Source organism: Macaca thibetana, chromosome 5 (assembly GCF_024542745.1).
Source record: "Macaca thibetana thibetana isolate TM-01 chromosome 5, ASM2454274v1, whole genome shotgun sequence".
Taxonomy (NCBI): domain Eukaryota; kingdom Metazoa; phylum Chordata; class Mammalia; order Primates; family Cercopithecidae; genus Macaca; species Macaca thibetana.
In genome coordinates this window covers 120,432,324-120,449,607 of record NC_065582.1, presented here as the reverse complement: position 1 = coordinate 120,449,607, position 17,284 = coordinate 120,432,324, and the positions used below count along the sequence as shown (strand labels likewise).

The 17,284-nt window shown below is 37.7% G+C and overlaps 1 protein-coding gene across 1 annotated transcript in view; it reads left to right on the top strand.

The window, feature by feature from the left end:
* The window catches only part of LOC126955162 (transmembrane protease serine 11F), a 75,599-nt gene that overhangs the window by 36,972 nt on the left and 21,343 nt on the right, over positions 1-17,284 (top strand). Inside the window, exons 3-4 of the mRNA XM_050791450.1 lie at positions 1,044-1,162; positions 16,025-16,092. Of these exons, the coding sequence (XP_050647407.1) occupies positions 1,044-1,162; positions 16,025-16,092 (187 nt within the window). The remainder of the gene's footprint in view (positions 1-1,043; positions 1,163-16,024; positions 16,093-17,284) is intronic.

Below are 17,284 nucleotides of genomic sequence, written 5' to 3'. Positions count from 1 at the left end.
ATCAGGATGAAACCAAGCCATGGGTAACCATATGGATGTTAGAGCTGTTCACAAAGATATAAAATATAGGAAGTAGAGGAGGTTTAAGTAAATAAGGAAGTAAATGATTATTTCACTTTGGAAATATATTAGAGGTGCCTATTTAATGTGCAATAAACAGTCTCCTAAAGTCAGTTGATAGAGAATTGAAACTCATGACAAAGATTTGGTCTGAAGATAAAGAATTTGAGTCATCAATAATTAGTTAGTGGGTAAGGCCATCCCAGTTAAGATTACCAAAAAGTACTTAATATGACCAGGTCAAAGATAGAATCTTTGAATGCCAACGAGAAGGGTGGAAATAAAGAGCTCACCAAGATAACTGAGATGTGTGGCCGGGAGGGAAGAAGAAAACTAGAAGATGGCTTCATAAAACCAAAGATAGGTTTTCAGGGAACATGATGAAGGCTACAAGGAAATCAAGGAGTAAAACAAACAAACGAAAACCATGAAAGACATTACAACGGTTGTCCTTGACAAAGACAGCTTTAGTGGTGTGGTAGGAACAGATTGCAGAGAATTAGGGAGTGAATGGGAAAAAAAGAAGGTGAAAACAATAAATATGGACTTCTACTTCAGTAAGCTTAGCAGTAGCATAAAAAAATTTGACAGCTTGTTCAGTGTATCTTCATAATACAGCTTATGTCTGATATACCTGTTAGCAATTCCTTGAGGGAACTGATGACATTTACATGACTTTCAGCAATTGCTTTCGCTATTATCTTTCCACTGTATGTTGCATGTCCAATTTTATGAATATTTTGATATGCATAAATATCTATAAACAGAGTGTTCTATATGAGTACTTTGGGATCAGAATTTTTCATTTTAACCGGCAGCAGTTGTGAAATTACAAAATATTTGAGAAGTGTCTGCAAGAATTTTTGCACTAAGTAGAAATAATATGCATTATAGTAGCCTATCTATTAGATGTGGGCAAGCCATACGGGACAAAACAACTTATTACCTTTAACCATGAGACTTTTGCTTGTTTTACCTTTTAGATGATAAGTCTTTCTACTACCTTGCCTCTTTTAAAGTCACAAATATCAAATACAAAGAAAATTATGGTATGAGATCTTCAAGAGAGTTTATAGAAAGGAGTCATCAGATTGAAAGGATGGTAAGCTCAATAGAAATTTTAAATGTTTTTTAATGTGTCTTTTGCATCACTTTGAATGTGGGTGTTATATAAGAACTTAGTCCCAATTTCTTCTTTTGTAAAATGGAGATAATATAGTATGTAAGTCATGTAGTTGTAAAGATTAAATTACTCAATATGTGTAAATTATTCAGTGTACTGTGTGCACCATCAAATGTATATAGTAGATTAGAGTAGGCAACTAATTAACTCCTGAGAAATTGTTGGTTGAAACAAATGTTTCCCTATTTTTAATTCTTGATTTTATATTTTTCGATTCATTTTCTTTATTCTTTTTTAACATAAGAATATAGAGTTGCCACAATCAGCTTACCAATTTGTTTATTTTGAAAGCACTTGAAAATTATATAAAAGCACATGGTATGTCTATAATTTTTGATATTAATCTTAAATCTGGTTATGACTCACGTATTTTGTTTTATTATAGCTTATGTATTTATCAAGTTATTTCTAATTTTTTAAGTATATTGGGTGAGCCATCTCCTTAACTGTCATAGCAGAAAGTCAAAGAGAATAGTCTTCCATTTTTTGTCCCATGAAAAGCATGGTTATGGAGATCATAGATTTGTTTAGGAAAATTCAGTTTATTCGCTTGGATTGTAGTGTTTTAAACTTGGAAGAGTTACTCTAGAACCAAGAATTAATGGCCAAATAGGAAGAGCACTATGTTAATATGATTCTTTATGATTAGCTTTAGACACTAATCTCCTTTAGTAAAAGATGAGAACTTTGACATTCCCATTCTTCCCTCACTATACTATCCTCTTTCTGTATTATTCACAATGTGAGAAAATATTTACAATTTATCCTGTTGTTTACATAAGTTGATTCTAAATGTTGAAAAGCATTAAGAGCATTTCCCTTTCCATAGCTTTTTAAATAGTATTTTTATTTTTTACAATTATTACCACAGTTCTTATGCCGTTCAAATAATGTTCCCAGAATTAAGTATGAATATATTTTCTCTCTCTTTCGTGTGTGTGTAACCCCTCTGCCATTTTACTGTATTATCTGACATTTCCAAGGTCTTGGTATTTCTTTAAATCTTCTTTTCTAAAACCTTATATTTCCTCCTCAGTTTCAACTAGTTGTGCTGTAGGTGCACTTTACAAAGGTAAACCTAACCAGGACAGGACTGCACCCTTTTGTGAGATCCATTGCTTCTTGATATAGTAAGATATGCCCTCAAGTACCTTTTCTAAGAAAAAGTTCATGGGATGTAAAATTTATGAATTATTTTATACTGAAAAAAATCCTGTATTCTATATTTCACTCAGTTGAAAGTTTCGATGCACAACTTTAAGATGAAAATCATTTCCCTAAAAGTGCATGCAATGTGATGCCTCTGCCTTTTTTCTTTTTGCTTATGATTGCTTTGGTGATTTGGGCCCTTTTTGGTTCTCTATAAGTTTCAGATTCTTTTTTTTCTAATTCTGTAAAAAGTGATCTTGGTACTTTGATAGAAATAGTGTTAAATTTCTAAATTGCTTTTGGCAGTATGGTCATTTTAATGGGATTGATTCTTCCAATCCATGATCATGTCTATGAGACGACGTTTGTTTTGTCTCTGATTTCTTTCAGCAGTGTTTTGTATTTCTCCTTGTAGAGATCATTTACCTCTTCAATTAGACGTATTCTAAAGTATTTTATTCTTTTTGTGGCTATTGTAGATGGGATTGCATCTTGATTTTGCTGTCAGCTTCAACATTATTGGTGTTTTCCAATGCTAGTAATTGTTTTATGTTGATTTTTTGTATCCTGAAACTTTAATGAAGTTTATCAATTCTGGGAGCTTTTTTTGTGAAGTCTTTGTTTTCTATACATAGAATCATATCATTTGTGAAGAGAGATTGTTTATCTACTTCTTTTTCTATTTGGACGCCTTTTACTTTTTTCTGTTGCCTCATTACTCTGCGTAGGACTTCTAGTACTATGTTGAATAGAAGTGGAGAGGGTGGGCATCCTTGTTGTGTTCCAGTTCTCAAGGGGAATGGTTCCAGCTTTTGCCCATTCAGTGTGATATTGGCTGTGGGTTTGTCATAGATGGATCTTATTATTTTGACATATGTTCCTTCAATGCCTAGTTTGTTGAGGGTTTTTATCATGAAAGGATATTGGATTTTATCAAAAGCTTTTTCTGCATCTATTGGGATGACCATTCTGTTTTTAATTCTGTTCATATGGCAAATCACATTTATTGATTTGAGTATGTTGAGCCACTTGCATCCCAGGAATAAAGGCTACTTGATTGTGACAAATTAACTTTTTGTGCAGTTAGATTTGGTTTGCTGGTATTTGGTTGAGGATTTTTGCGTCTATGATTATAAGGAGTGTTGACCTGATATTTTCTTTTTTTCATGTGTCTTTGTCAAATTTTGGCATCAGGATGATGCTAGCTTTGTAGAATGAGTTAGGGAGGACTCCTTTCTTCCTGATTTTTTGGGAATAGTTTTAGTAGGGCTGGTACCCATTATTCTGTGTATGTCTGGTAGAATTTGGCTGTGAATTCATCTGGTCCAGGGATTTTGTTGGTTTGTAGGTTTTTTATCACTGATTTAGTTTCAGAACTCGTTATTGGTCTGCTCAGGTTTTCAGTTTCTACTTGGTTCAGTCAGGGAGGTTATATGTTACCAATAATTTATCTATTTCCTCTAGACTTTCTAATTTACATGCATAAGTGTTCATAATAGACTATCTTTTGTATTTCTGTGGGTTTGGTTGTAATGTCAACTTTGTCATTTCCGATTGTACTTACACGGATTGTCTCTCTTTTTTTCTAATTTAGATAGCTATCAGTCTTGTTTATTCTTTCAATAAACCAAAAATTTGATTTTGTTCATCTTTTTTTACAGACTTTTGTATCTCCATTTAGTTTCATTCTGCTCTGATTTTAATTGTCTTTTATTTTGCTAGCTTCAGTGTTGGTTTGTTGTTGTTTTTCTAGTTTCTCTATGTGCATTGTTAGATTGCTAATTTTAGATCTTTCTAACTTATTGATGTAGGTGTTTAGTGCTCTAGACATTCCTCTTAACACTGCTTTGGCTGCATCCTAAAGATGTTGATGTCTTGTGCCTTTATTGTCCCTAATTTCAAAGAAATGTTTGATTTTTGCCTTAAATTTGTTGTTTACCCAAAAGTAATTCAGGAGCAAGTTGTTTAATTTCCATGTAGTTGTGTTGTTTTGAGATATCTTCTTGGTAATGATTTCTATTCTTATTGCACTGTGGTATGAGAGTGTGCTTGCTGTGATTGTTTAAAATTTATTGAGGCTTGCTTTGTGGGCAAATATTTGATTTATCTTGTAGTATATTCCACATGCAGATAAGACGAGTATGTATTCTGTGGTTGTTAGGTGTATTATTCTGTAGATGTTTGTTAGGTCAAGTTGGTCAAGTGTCAAGTTTATGTACACAATTTCTTTGTTAGTTTTCTGCCTCAATGATCTGTGTAATGCTATCAGTGGGACTGTTGATGTTTCCCACCCTAATTGTGTAGCTATCCAAGTCTTCGTAAGTCTAGAACTTGTTTTATGAATCCGAGTGCTCCAATGTTGGGTACATATATATTTTGGATGGCTGAGTCTTTTTGTTGAATTGATCCTTTTATCATTATGTAATGGCCTTCTTTTTCCTTCTTTACCATTCTTGCTCCTTTTTGTTTTCTGTTTGCATGACAGATCTTTCTCCATCCCTTTACTTTGAGCCTATGGGTGTCACTACATGTGAGATGGTTCTTTTGAAGGCAACAGATTGTAGACTCTTGTGTTTTTATCCACCTTGCCACTCTATGCCTTTTAAGTGGGACATTGAGACCATTGACATTTAAGTTACTGTTGATATATGATGTTTTGTTCCTGTCATGTTGTTAGCTGATTGTTTTGTAGATAATTGTATAGTGGCTTTATGGTGTCTGTGGGCTATGTACTTAAATGTGTTTCTGTGGTAGCTGGTATTGTTCCTTCATTTTGACATTTAACATACTCTTAAGGACCTCTTGTAAGACTGGTAATGGCAACGAAATCCCTTAGCTTTTGTTTATCTGAAAATGATTTTATTTCTCCTTTACTTATGAAGCTTAATTTGGCGGGGAATGAAGTTCTTGGTTAGAATTTCTTTTCTTTAAGCATGCTGAAAATAGGTCCCCAGTCTCTTCTGGCTTATAAAGTTTCTGCTGAGATAGCCTGATGAGGTTCCATTTGTAAGTGACCTGACCTGTGTCTGTAGCTACCTTTACATTTTTTTTTTCTTTTGCAGTGACCTTGGTGAATCTGATGACTGTATACCTTGAGGATAGTTGTCTTATATTGCCTCTTGTAGGGGTTCTTTGAATTTCTTGAATTTGCATGTCAACTTCTCTAGTGAGATTGGGGAAGTTTTTGTGGATCGTATGCTTAAATATGTTTTCCAAGTTATTCCTGTCTCTTCTTGTCTATCTAGAATGACAGTGGATCATAGCTTTAGTCTCTTTACATAATCTCATATTTCTTAGAGGTTTTGTTCTTTTTTAAAAATTCTTTTTTCTTTACTTTTGCTTAAGTTGATTTAAAGAACTAGTCTTCGAGCTCTGAGATTCTTTCCTTATCTTGATCTATTCTGTTGTTAATGCTTCCAACTGTATTATAAAATTCCTGTAGTAAATTTTTCAATTCTAGGAATTTAGTTTGGTCCTTTCTCGGCAAGTGGCTATGTCATCTTTCACCACTTGGATCATATTACTGGGCTTGTGGGATTGGATTTCAACTTTCTCCTGAATCTCAATGAGTATCCTTGCTATCCAGATTCTAAATTCTATATCTGTAGTTTTAGTCATTTCAATCTGGTTCAGAAACATTGTGGGGGAGGTAAAGTGATTGTTTGCAGGCAAGGAGACAGTCTGACTTTTTGAATTGCCAGAGTTCTTGCACCTATTCTTTTTCATATGAGAGGTCTCATGTTCCTTTATCTTTTTGAATTTGCTGTCATTTGAATGGGGCTTTTTTTTTTTTTCCCCATTCTTTATTTCCCTTGAGATTTTGGCTGTTGTATAAATTGAGTATAGTCTGTTGTCTTCATTTCTTCGTGCTTTCAGAGGGTCAGAGTTCTGTACTGGGTCTTTATTTGTGGCTAGATTCTTGCATGGGTTTCATAGGCATGTGTTCTGGGAGAATTTTGTTGGTGTTATAGTTCAGACTGTGATCCAATAGATGGTGCTTAAGAGTAATGGCTGGCAGATAGGCTCTTAGCTGCCCTGGTCTTGTGTATTTCAGCGTGTTTGCAACAGTGCTCTGTGGTTGTGGGACTGAAGAGAGATGATGCTCTTACCAGGTCCATCCCTGTGCCCTAGGGGGCTCCCTTTAGTCACTGGCACCATGCCCTCATTTCCTTAGCCTCAAGAGGTGCCCTGGCAGGCTGTGTTTCTGCCTGCACTAGTGACAGTCCAAGCCAAAGATTAGGTTGCCAAGAGACCTGCAATGTTGTGGAAGCTCACTGGTCCTCTCTGCTTGGTGGGGTCAAAGCAGGTTGTGCGGTATATCTGAAGGTGGTCTGTTGATGCCTTGGCCTACTGGTCAAGGGTGAGGGATCTCTGGGCAGGGTGGTGTTGTCATGGGTATGCAGCTTATGTAGGGCTTGTGGCTCACAGTTTTTTTGCCCAGCAGACAGCTGTGGGGCCTGCCCAGCTTGTTCTCCCTCAACCAAGTCACATTCTGTTTGCTGCCTGAGTATTTGGCCCAACCAGCTGGTTTTGTCCCAAGCCTTCTGTATCCAGATCACTGGGCTGTTAGGTGTCCGGGGCTATGGTGCTTCTTTGGTCAGAGGCAGTGACTGTCAGACAGGGCATACTCTTTTTGGATTATCCCTGGAGAGGGAGGCACACCAGCTTCTGCACCAGCCCATTAATCCATGTCTCAGTCTTCTCAGTGTTCTGAGAGTGGGGGCTCTTCCCCTGCTCAAGCACCAGCCACAGATCTCGGCTTGGCACTCCTGAACTATGTGCTCTAACCCGACGGGGTTGAGATTGAGCCTGCAGCTTTGTCTTCTGGCCTCTTGGGTTGGAGACTGGCTCTGCTGGGGGAGCGGACCAGTAAGGCAAACCAGTAAAGCACTCGTACTGGGCAGTGGAGGCTCTGCTGTGTGCGTGTTCTTGTGGGAGCAGCCAGGTAGCATCCTTGGAAGGGGCCAGTGGAGAGCAGCCTGTGCAGAAGAGACACACCCTAGTCTCATGAGAAAGGTAGCCCTGCTGTCTCCTGGCCCTGCAGTCAGCAGACGTCAGAGCTATTTGGAGGAAGGGAGAGAGCCTTGGAGGATGGGTTCCTATGGCTGTGTTTTGCTGCAGCTGCCCCACATGCAAAACCCTCTGGGCTCCATGCAGGCAGGAGCTCTCTGCCTACTCTCGAGGCAGATCCCCCTGCCAATTCAAGTATCTGTGGGGGTCGTGGGATCTCTTATAGGTATGATCCTAGAGATCCCCAGCAAGAGCGAATTGCCCCGCGGTCACTTCATTCACCCCTTCTCTAGGAGCTATTCAGGGCCAGGAGCTAGTCCTAACATCCAGCAAGACCACATAGAGTTGCCAGCTTCCTCCTCTTCAGCCTCTGTGTCTGCATTGCCTCTCTATCAACTCTGAGTGTTTTCTGTCCCAGAAATCTGTTTGATATATGTTGGCTTACTCCATATTTTGGTCTCTCTCAGTGGGAAAGTTCTTTTCTGGCTGTATCTGGACAACCATCTTTCCACTCCCCCAACAAGTTCTCAGTTATTTTTCACTGGTGGCAAAGAGAGGAAGTGAGTGAAACATATCCATTTTAATGATAAATTTATACTTTAAATCATAGTTCTTCAGCAAAAATGTTGAAGATTGTCTGTCTCTATCATCTTTCTATGCCCAAAAGCCATATGAAAGCCATGCATGTGTAGAGTTTGCATGGAACTGTTTTGTTTAAAAACTGAATTTATATTTTGACAGTACTCCATCGTTTTTGCCAAAGTTAAAAAAATGACTAGTCTGGTAATTAAAACAAGCTACTAATTGTTTACACACTGAGAATTGCTAGTATGATTAAATTAATATTGATTACTTAAAATTAATGTGTGAAGTATCACTACTTAACTAAATGGAATGCAGGAATGATTTATCAAGTACGTATCCTAGGACAAGGAATCATTCTAACCGACTGGTTTCCATTTTCCCCTTGGGAGCATCCAGTAATTAATGTACTTACGCTAGGATTCCACACCTCAAAGCCAATGCTGTAAAAAACTGGTTTTTTTTAGATAAAAATAAATATAAACATGAGTTCTGGAATTTTTCCATATGCTCTATGATACATTGACTTCACCTTGGAACTGAATGTTCAGGACAATCCAAAAAGATAATACTATAAATAAAATTATAGTATTATAATTATAGTATATTATAGTTGGATAGGTAAATGATTTCCAAAATAAAGACTGGAAAATTCTCACGACTCCCATCCACTATGCAGAATTTTCAGTATCAAAAGGCTACAGATGTTGACTCCATCACTTTCTAATTTCATTTCTTAATAATAGCTTCTCACTGAAACCATCTTTATTGGGCTCCTTATATTCTAAAACTACAACAACTAGCTTGAGGGATTATCTCTTAAAAGGACATCTTAAAGAGATTTCTTTTTTCATTCTTTGTTCCTTCTATTTTAAGAGATTAACATTTGCAATACAAAAACTTCTTTAGAGACAAAAGATATTACCTTTAAAAACACTTTTTCATTTAAGTTTATTGAATCTTTTCCTGGCTGTAAGCTAAAATCCTTATCTAAAAACTGGGGATGTGTGATGACAGAACTTCCAAAGAATAGAGACATTGAAATAGATGCATAGCAGAGCATTATCTAGTACCGATTAGTTTATTTTTACGTAGGTTATATTCCAAAACACAGAACTTATGACTGGTGATCTTGATTAAATAATTTATTAATTCATTAATTTATTAATAAAATATTTATTAATTTATTAATAAATCATTAATAATTTATTTTATAACTAACTTATTTTGATTTTATTTAAATTATAATATTTGTTTAAATTTTAATTAGATAATTTATTAATCAAGATCTTTCAGAAAAAATTCATCAGGAAGTGAGGACAGCAGGAAAGGGCAAAGGAAGAAGCTAGATAAAGATGTAGTTTCAAAAATGTAGCCTCAGCATGATTTCTCTGGGAGATCTGGAGCCTAGATTAATCACGGAGGTGATTCTTCCCAGAAATAGAGGGTTGAGTTGTTTGTTTTACACCAGTAGAGCTGCCCAGGGAAGGTGGAGCATAGCCTACCAGATGTTACTAAACAAGATGCTCAGGTCAGACAAGGACAATCCTCTGCAGAAGTGCAGGTGTGAACTGTTATCAGTCAATTCTTGAAGCTGGGGTATGGGTACACCTCCCCACTCAGTGCAATTTGGATAGAGAACAAATATCTGCTACAATTCTTTTCTCACAACTCATTATCATTTAAGTAATTTCAGCTTCTTAAATAAATTTCATAAGAAAGAAGAAAAAGTTTATTTGCTTGATAAGTGACTGCAAGCAATAACTCCCCATTGACCTAGGCCTCCAGATAATCCAACTCATGATCCTGGCTTTGCTTCGTTTCCTTCTGTGGCTCTGTAAGTGATTTCATCCATTCCCATAATAGGAGTTCAGAAGAAGAAAAATCCCTTTGAGTCAGCAGGAAGCTTTCCTGGAGAGGAAAGAGGAAAAGAATCAGTTTTGTTGGTGTTTTTGCGCTCTGCTGGCACATATTTCCTTGACAGTAGCAGGAAATTTGCATAACCTCCTTGAATATTTTCATGGGTGGACCTCAAAAGGGATTCCCTACCTGGCATGCAGTAACTGCTGATCTTCCTTGAGGACTTAATCTGCATTTAGTTCATAACCAAAGGAAAGATGTAAGCTCAAACTTGTCAAAAACAGTACCTGGATGGGTATGAAGCTAATTAGTCAGAGCCATAGGTATCATTTCAAATATGTTATTTTGTTTTTGAATACTGGAGTTCAAACCAAAGACTACAATTGGTATCTGATTTTAAGGTGAAGTTTTTTTCCCCCATTTTACCACGAGCACACTATCTTATTTCAAACAGAATCATCTCTAGTAAAATGATCTATTCTTAGGTTTGAACTATAAAAAGGGACAGGATACAATTAGTTTTTGTAGTTTGCATCATATTGCAAGCATCATAGTACTGAGTTACCAACAGAAAAATGTAAAAATTACCAACAGAAAAATGTAAACTTTCCAGAAACTAGTTATAACAATGATTAGGTATCTGAGGAGGAATAGTTCCCCTACTCCTGTTAAACTTAGAAGCAGGAAACAACCTCTGAAGAGATTATCTCTTAGGAGATTTATATTCAGGGAATAAAAGATGACTTTGAGGTCTTCTTTAAGGGTTTCTTTCACCATGACCTTTCTACCTGCCTGTTTCCCACCAACTTTAACATCTGTCTTCAAATATGTAATTAATTCAAGGTTGTCAAAGTCACTTAATGCGCTTAACACAAGATCTAAAGATGGCTTCCCTGGGTTCATATTACAGAGCCACCATTTCCTTTGCCACCTCAGACAAGATTATATATCCTGAGTCTCATCTATCAAATGGAGCTGATGAGAATGATACTTTTCCTCCTAAGGTGGTTTGAATTTTAAACAAAAGAATCAGTCCAATGCCTGCCATGTAGTATGGAATTAATACTTGTAAGCTTTTAGTAAAGGTCACACCAGTATTGTACTATACCAGCATATGCCATTTTTAAAATAGAGGTTCATGTGTTGGGGGACCATAGTTTGTTAATATCACATTTTAGTTTGAATTGAATCTTGATATTTTCTTATACTCTAATATAATAAGACTCCTAATCCTTCCCCAAAGTGTCATAGGTACAAAGTTCAGAATTTCAGAGGATGTTTATCAGAAGTGCTAGCGACATAAAAGTCATCTTTTCTCCCTGTTTCCTAAATGATGAAAACAAAATGAACTCAGAGAAACTTAGTGAAATCATAAGTGTCATGACCCAGAACTGATCCAAACCTGAGGAATGACCCAAACATGTGAGGTCACCACTGGGGTCTCCTGGGTCCCACCTTTCTGCAGATGACCACAGATTTCTACTTTGACTTGGCAACACGATTTGCAGATAAAACAATGTGTTACCATCTTCTTCCCTTTACCATCTTGTTGATTCTTAATTCATTAATTCATTTATTCATGCACTCATTTATTTATCAAACATGGCTTGTGTGTTCACCATGGGCCAGACAATGGGTGGAGCATTGGATATACAAACATAAATCACACCCCCTGCCTTACACAGTTCACAGTCTAGAGTGAGAGAGACACTATTGTAAACCAGTGTGATAATTGCTATTAATATAATCAAATCATATTCAAGATGACAAGGTGGCCCAAATAAAGGAGTGTTCAACTTTGAGGAGGGCTTGTTAGAGCTCACTTAATTGTCACTGGAGTTTCTCAAGTAAGGTAAAGTTGTAATTGAAATTTGCCAGGGGGAAAAAAAAAACGTTGTAGGAAGAGGAAAATGAATGTGCACAGTCACAGAGGTGTGAACCAGCCTACTGTGATTAGGAAAGAGAAATTAAATCATTAGATAAGAGGTTTTGGCCCCTCTCCAGCTGGACCAGGCTCAAGGGAGGGGAGGGGGGTACAAAAGAGGTAAGCGGGTGGGAGTAAGGGTGGGATGGGGGCGGCCAGAGGCCAGGGGGCCATCCACTGCTTCCTGGGAGGGCTGTGCCTCCATTGGGTTTGTTAGTGGCCAGGACAGGGCAGGGCAGCCCAGCCTCCTATCTCTGCTTCCATCTTCCATTTCCCAATGCGCTCATCCTGGCTGCCACAGAACCCTCTCCCCTCAATGACATTGAGCCCTGGCTAACATCTAGGATGGTGTGGAGCCTGCCGGCGAACCGCCCACTACCTAAGGTGCTAGGCTGCAGGAGCTGGCAGTGCTTGCTCAAAGCCTGCTGTTCCTTGCACAGTTAATGGTCTTTCTTATTTGCATCATCTGTCTCATATTCTGTGGACATCTGGGCAGTCAAGCTGGGTAGTGTTACACTTGTGAATGATACTGGGATTTCAGTTAAAACTGGATTATCCTCCTCTTGTGACAAGCTAATGTCTCAATCTTTTGTAGGCAAGAACCTGAAATGTGTGGGGAGCATACTTCAAAGAGGAATCCTTATATTGATGCTGTGCTGTTTTCCTTGCTGGGCCATCTTTCTCAGTAGTGACAGCATCTTCCTGCTCTTAAGGGGATCCTGATATCACCAGGATGGCCCAAATTTATGTGATGATTTTCATTCTTGCTCTTCTAGCAGCATTTCTGTTCTGGCCGCAGAGGAGATATTTACAAAAGTCAGGGCATCATCTTGCCTTAAGTTATCATTGGAATCACAGGGAATGCAGTCTGTGTGGGCCCTAATGTACTCTTGCTTGTAGACTGTGGACATTAGAGGGTTAGAATCTGCCTGGGCCAACACCACTTCCTGGTTCTTCCTGTCTGCACTTCTTTTCCTCTACATGTGGAAAAAAAAACTATCAATACTTGGGGATGTTGGACTAGGGACTTTTCCCAGGAGTGGGGCTCCTACATCCAGCCGGCTATCCAATTATGCTCATGGTGTATACTGAGTGACAAACTTGAGATTGGAACCCTTCTTGCAGGACTGATTAATGTAACAGAGCTGGAAGCTCAGGGCATCATCTGTGAACTGGCCTTTGTAGTCAAGATGGTTGCCCCCTGGCTTTGGCATGGCAGCCGGTGTACGAGTGGGCAATGCTGTGGCAACAAGGAATCATGAGCAGGCTTGGTGCCCCCACTTTACTGTTCTCCTGTGTGCCAGTGTGTGTACACTTGTAGCAAGTGTTTTTACTTGTAGTTTTGAAGAGTGTGGTTGCCTATGTATTTACCATTGACAGATATTGTTTCCCTTTATGAGCCAAATGATGCCTGTTTTTGCTCCTCTTCATCTACTTGATGCACTTGCAGGTACCTTTGGTAGAGTCGTGAGAGGCACAGGAAAATGGAAGATTGGTGCTATCTTGACTGCCATTGGTTATGGGAAAACCTTTTTTGTTTTCCCATGGGAGTATCTCTGATGTTTGCTGCTAAACGGGATAATAGGACTCTGGTCTGGATTGAGCGTGTCTTTCAAAACCTCTTCTATTTAGCATACATTTTGAGAATAAACTAGAATAGAGTTGCAGAGCAGGCACAAGTTTGAGCAAGTTTAAAAGGGTGCAGAGAGACCATAGCTACCCCAACAGAGCTACCTATCCCAGAAAGAGAAGTAACCAATGGAGCGATTTTGCCTGATACCGTCAGACCAGAGCACCAGACCATACAACTGATGGAAGAAAACTCCTCATATGCAGTGCCCTCTGTTGGGGATGTTTTGACAAGACAGTTGTTTTTTATTGTGGAATGACTTTAGCTGTTGCTATTGCTCTCCTTTTAGCAGGAATTTTAGTAACAGTTTTCAATGACTATAGTTAAAGTAGAAAAATTATCACCAGCCTTCAGCTTGAAATGATAATTATATGCCTTATATTAAGCATGGAAGGCGACCATGTTATTTGGACAGTGGTTTTACTCTTGACTGGGTGGAAAAGTGAGGTCTCCATGGTTATTCTGAGAAACTGTGTTACCCTAATGCAAATCAAGAAAGGAGGTATAACCTTAAGCAAAATTTTCTCTGTTAACTATATCATGATTTCTAAGTATGTAAATTTGATTTTTCCTTCTGTAAGTGTTCCTTGTTCTTTCTTTTTTCTTTTCTTTTTTTTTCATTTTTTTCTGAGATGGAGTCTCACTCTGTTGCCCACACTGGAGTGCAGTGGTGCAAGCTCGGCTCATTACAAGCTCCACCTCCCAGGTTCATGCCATTCTCCTGCCTCAGCCTCCCAAGTAGCTGGGACTACAGGCGCCCGCCACCATGCCTGGCTGATTTTTGTATTTTTAGTAAAGACCTGGTTTCACCTTGTTAGCCAGGATGATCTTGACCCCCTGACGTTGTGATCCGTCCACCTCGGCCTCCCAAAGTGCTGGGATTACAGGGGTGAGCCACCACGCCCGGCCTATTCTTTCTTAGGTTGAATATCTTTCTTCTTCCAGGAAAGTGGTTATTGTCCTATAAACTGTTATTGGTGACCTAGTTTTCTTTTATTTCTCTTAATGTACTTAGTCTTGCCACTGAATATATATTAAGTACCTGTTCAAGTCCTATCTAGGATATTACCATATAAGCTTTTACAAAATAAATACCTTAAAATGAGAGAGAGAGAGAGAGAGAGAGAGAGAAGAGAGAAGAGAGAGAGAGAAGACTTTGAAGGTAGGGATGGGGCAAAGTAGGGGCCAATGAAGGGGTAAGATTGTGTTGAGGGAAATATTGAGCTTGAGGCAGGGGTCTAATATACTCAGGTTTGCATTTTAAAGATATCATCCTGGTTGCAGCATTCGGAGGGAACAACTGAGGGGACAGAAGATAGGGTAGAACCACATCAACATGCCATGAGGAGGCTGCTGCAAAGGCCCAGATACAAGTTTCTAAGGAGCTGATTTGAGACCATAGCAATGGGATTGAATCAAGGGAAGTGGATTTAACATTTAGGAGGTAAAGTTTACTGGGCATTATTACCACATTAGAAGAGTCAGGGAGAGGAAGGAATCTTGTGGGTAGGGAGACTTTCCTTCTCCTGAGAAGATGTAGAAATTGGGGGCAAAATTTACCATGGAAATAGATCTTATGTAAACTTACATCGACTTGTTATTCTGACTTATAACTCTCAGCCCAGTGCTTTTAAAATTTTTTTAAATCTATTTATTATTTATTTTGAGAACAGATTATGACTCTGGCTAATTTTTGTATTTTTAGTAGAGACGGAGTTTTGCCATGTTGCCCAGGCTCATCTGGAACTCCTGGCTTAAAGCAGTCTCTCCACCTTGGCCTCCCAAAGTGCTTGGATTACAGGTGTGAGCCACCACACCCAACTAGCTCAGTGCTTTTTTGACAAAAAGGCAGTGTCTCAATAGCCAGCTGGAATCAGAACCCTTTAGGAAATCAGTTTCCTGAATATTGAAAAACTTCCAATGGCTTAGACTGGAAAAGCTAAGTAATGAAATGCTGATGATATAAGAGTGTGGTGAAACTTACTCCCAAGCAGAGTACCAGTTTTGAAATCCTGTCTCTCATAGAGATGACTAATAAGTGAGGGTGTCAGAGTCACATGGCAGAAGTCATTTCAAGTCATGTCAAATGGTCTAGTGATGACATAATCATTTAAGAAATCAACAAATTCTATCAATACTGATGAGATAACATATTTGGGATGAGTGCAGCAAACAAGGTAGGCTTTCTTAGAAATGAGGATGCTGTCTTAAAAAATAGCATGTACTTTTAATTTACTTTATAGTATTTAAAACTATCATCAATAGCTTAATAGATACCAGACAAGGTGTAAAATGTGTGATGTAATTTCACCTAATTCTCAAATCAACTGTATAAGGCAGATATTGTTGTTATCCTATTTTACAGAGGCTTAGCAAAGTTGAACAATTTCGTTGTGGTTATTTGGTTCCACAAAGATTAGGCCCCAGGTTTAGTCTTACAACTGTCAGTATACCCATTAACATGACTGAGAATAAGCTGAAAACCTTTTTTTTTTTTTTGCCTAAGTCTCTGGCTAAGACAAAGAATAACACTTTTCTTAAGACTAATACTTATTTTTTAAAATTATTATTATTTTTTATTTTAATTTTAAGTTCTGAAGACTAATACTTATTTTTTAAAAATCAGATGTCTAGGATATTTCGACATTCTTCTGTAGACGGTCGATTTATCAAATCTCATGTTATCAAATTAAGGTATGTAAACTTGGTTTGTAATTTCAAGTTAATACTGTTAAGATGAGGTATTTGATGAACCTAATTGCTTAGCTGCCCTGAGCAAGTCTTTACAGCAACACACAGATTTCATAAATCTTGAGCAGCCCAAGGTTTCCTACCTATTCCTCAATCACAATAGAAAGTCGTAAGGTGCTTTGTGACAAGAAAATCTCAGTTATTGGATAGAAAAAGAGGAAACAAATACAAGAAACAGCGGAATGACACAGCCGACATTCCCTCTTCCCCCGGCCTCTTTAGTTAGGGGCTAAGTAGAACTTAATGTCTTTTTCATTTTCCTCATTTTAAGCCTACCCCATCATCAGACAATGACTTTCTCCTCAGTAAAGTTTTTCTTTCATGACAGTGCATGATTATTGTTAGTTTAAAATGGCTTTTCATTTTGATGCTTTGGTGAAAACTAATTTGCTTTGGTGAAAACAAATTAGTTTTGGTGAAAACTAATTTGGTGAATCATGAAGTTATTATCAGAGACTAAAATTACAGAATCCATCCTGAATGTTTTTACATGTTGTGTAAAAAGCTTAGATTCCATAGTGATATATGTCTCTTCATATATATGTATATATGTATATATACATTTGCATATATGTATATATATTGTAACATATGTATTATATATATTTATATATGTATATATACTTATAACATGTGTATATATATATTTGTAATATATGTTTGCTTCACTTCTTGGTGATAAAGTAAATATAAATATGGTTAAATGATTAAGGAACCCATGTCTTTCCTTTTTCTCTTGCACTTCTTTCTTTCATACCTTCTTACCTTTTTTCCTTTCTCCTTTCCACTTTTCTCTCCTTCTTTCGCTTTCTCCTCTTCTTCCTTTCTTCTTTTCTTTTATCTCTCAAATTCATTCTCAAAAGATTTCTTGAGGCTTTCTAACCCCGTACATCACAATATAAATTTATACATTTAAACTGTTTATCAAATGATTCTCTTTTATAACTGCTTTCTTTAATCATTTATCTATTAACAGACCACCAGAGCCCAACAGGTCAGTGCTTTAATATAGTAAAGGTTTATTTCATTTTTATGGTACAGTCCAAAGAATCAGAAGTTGGGGCAAGGGTGTGGGTGCCAATTAAGATTATGAAATGAAACTCTCCACTGGATCTTCTGCATCTGGTGGCAGACA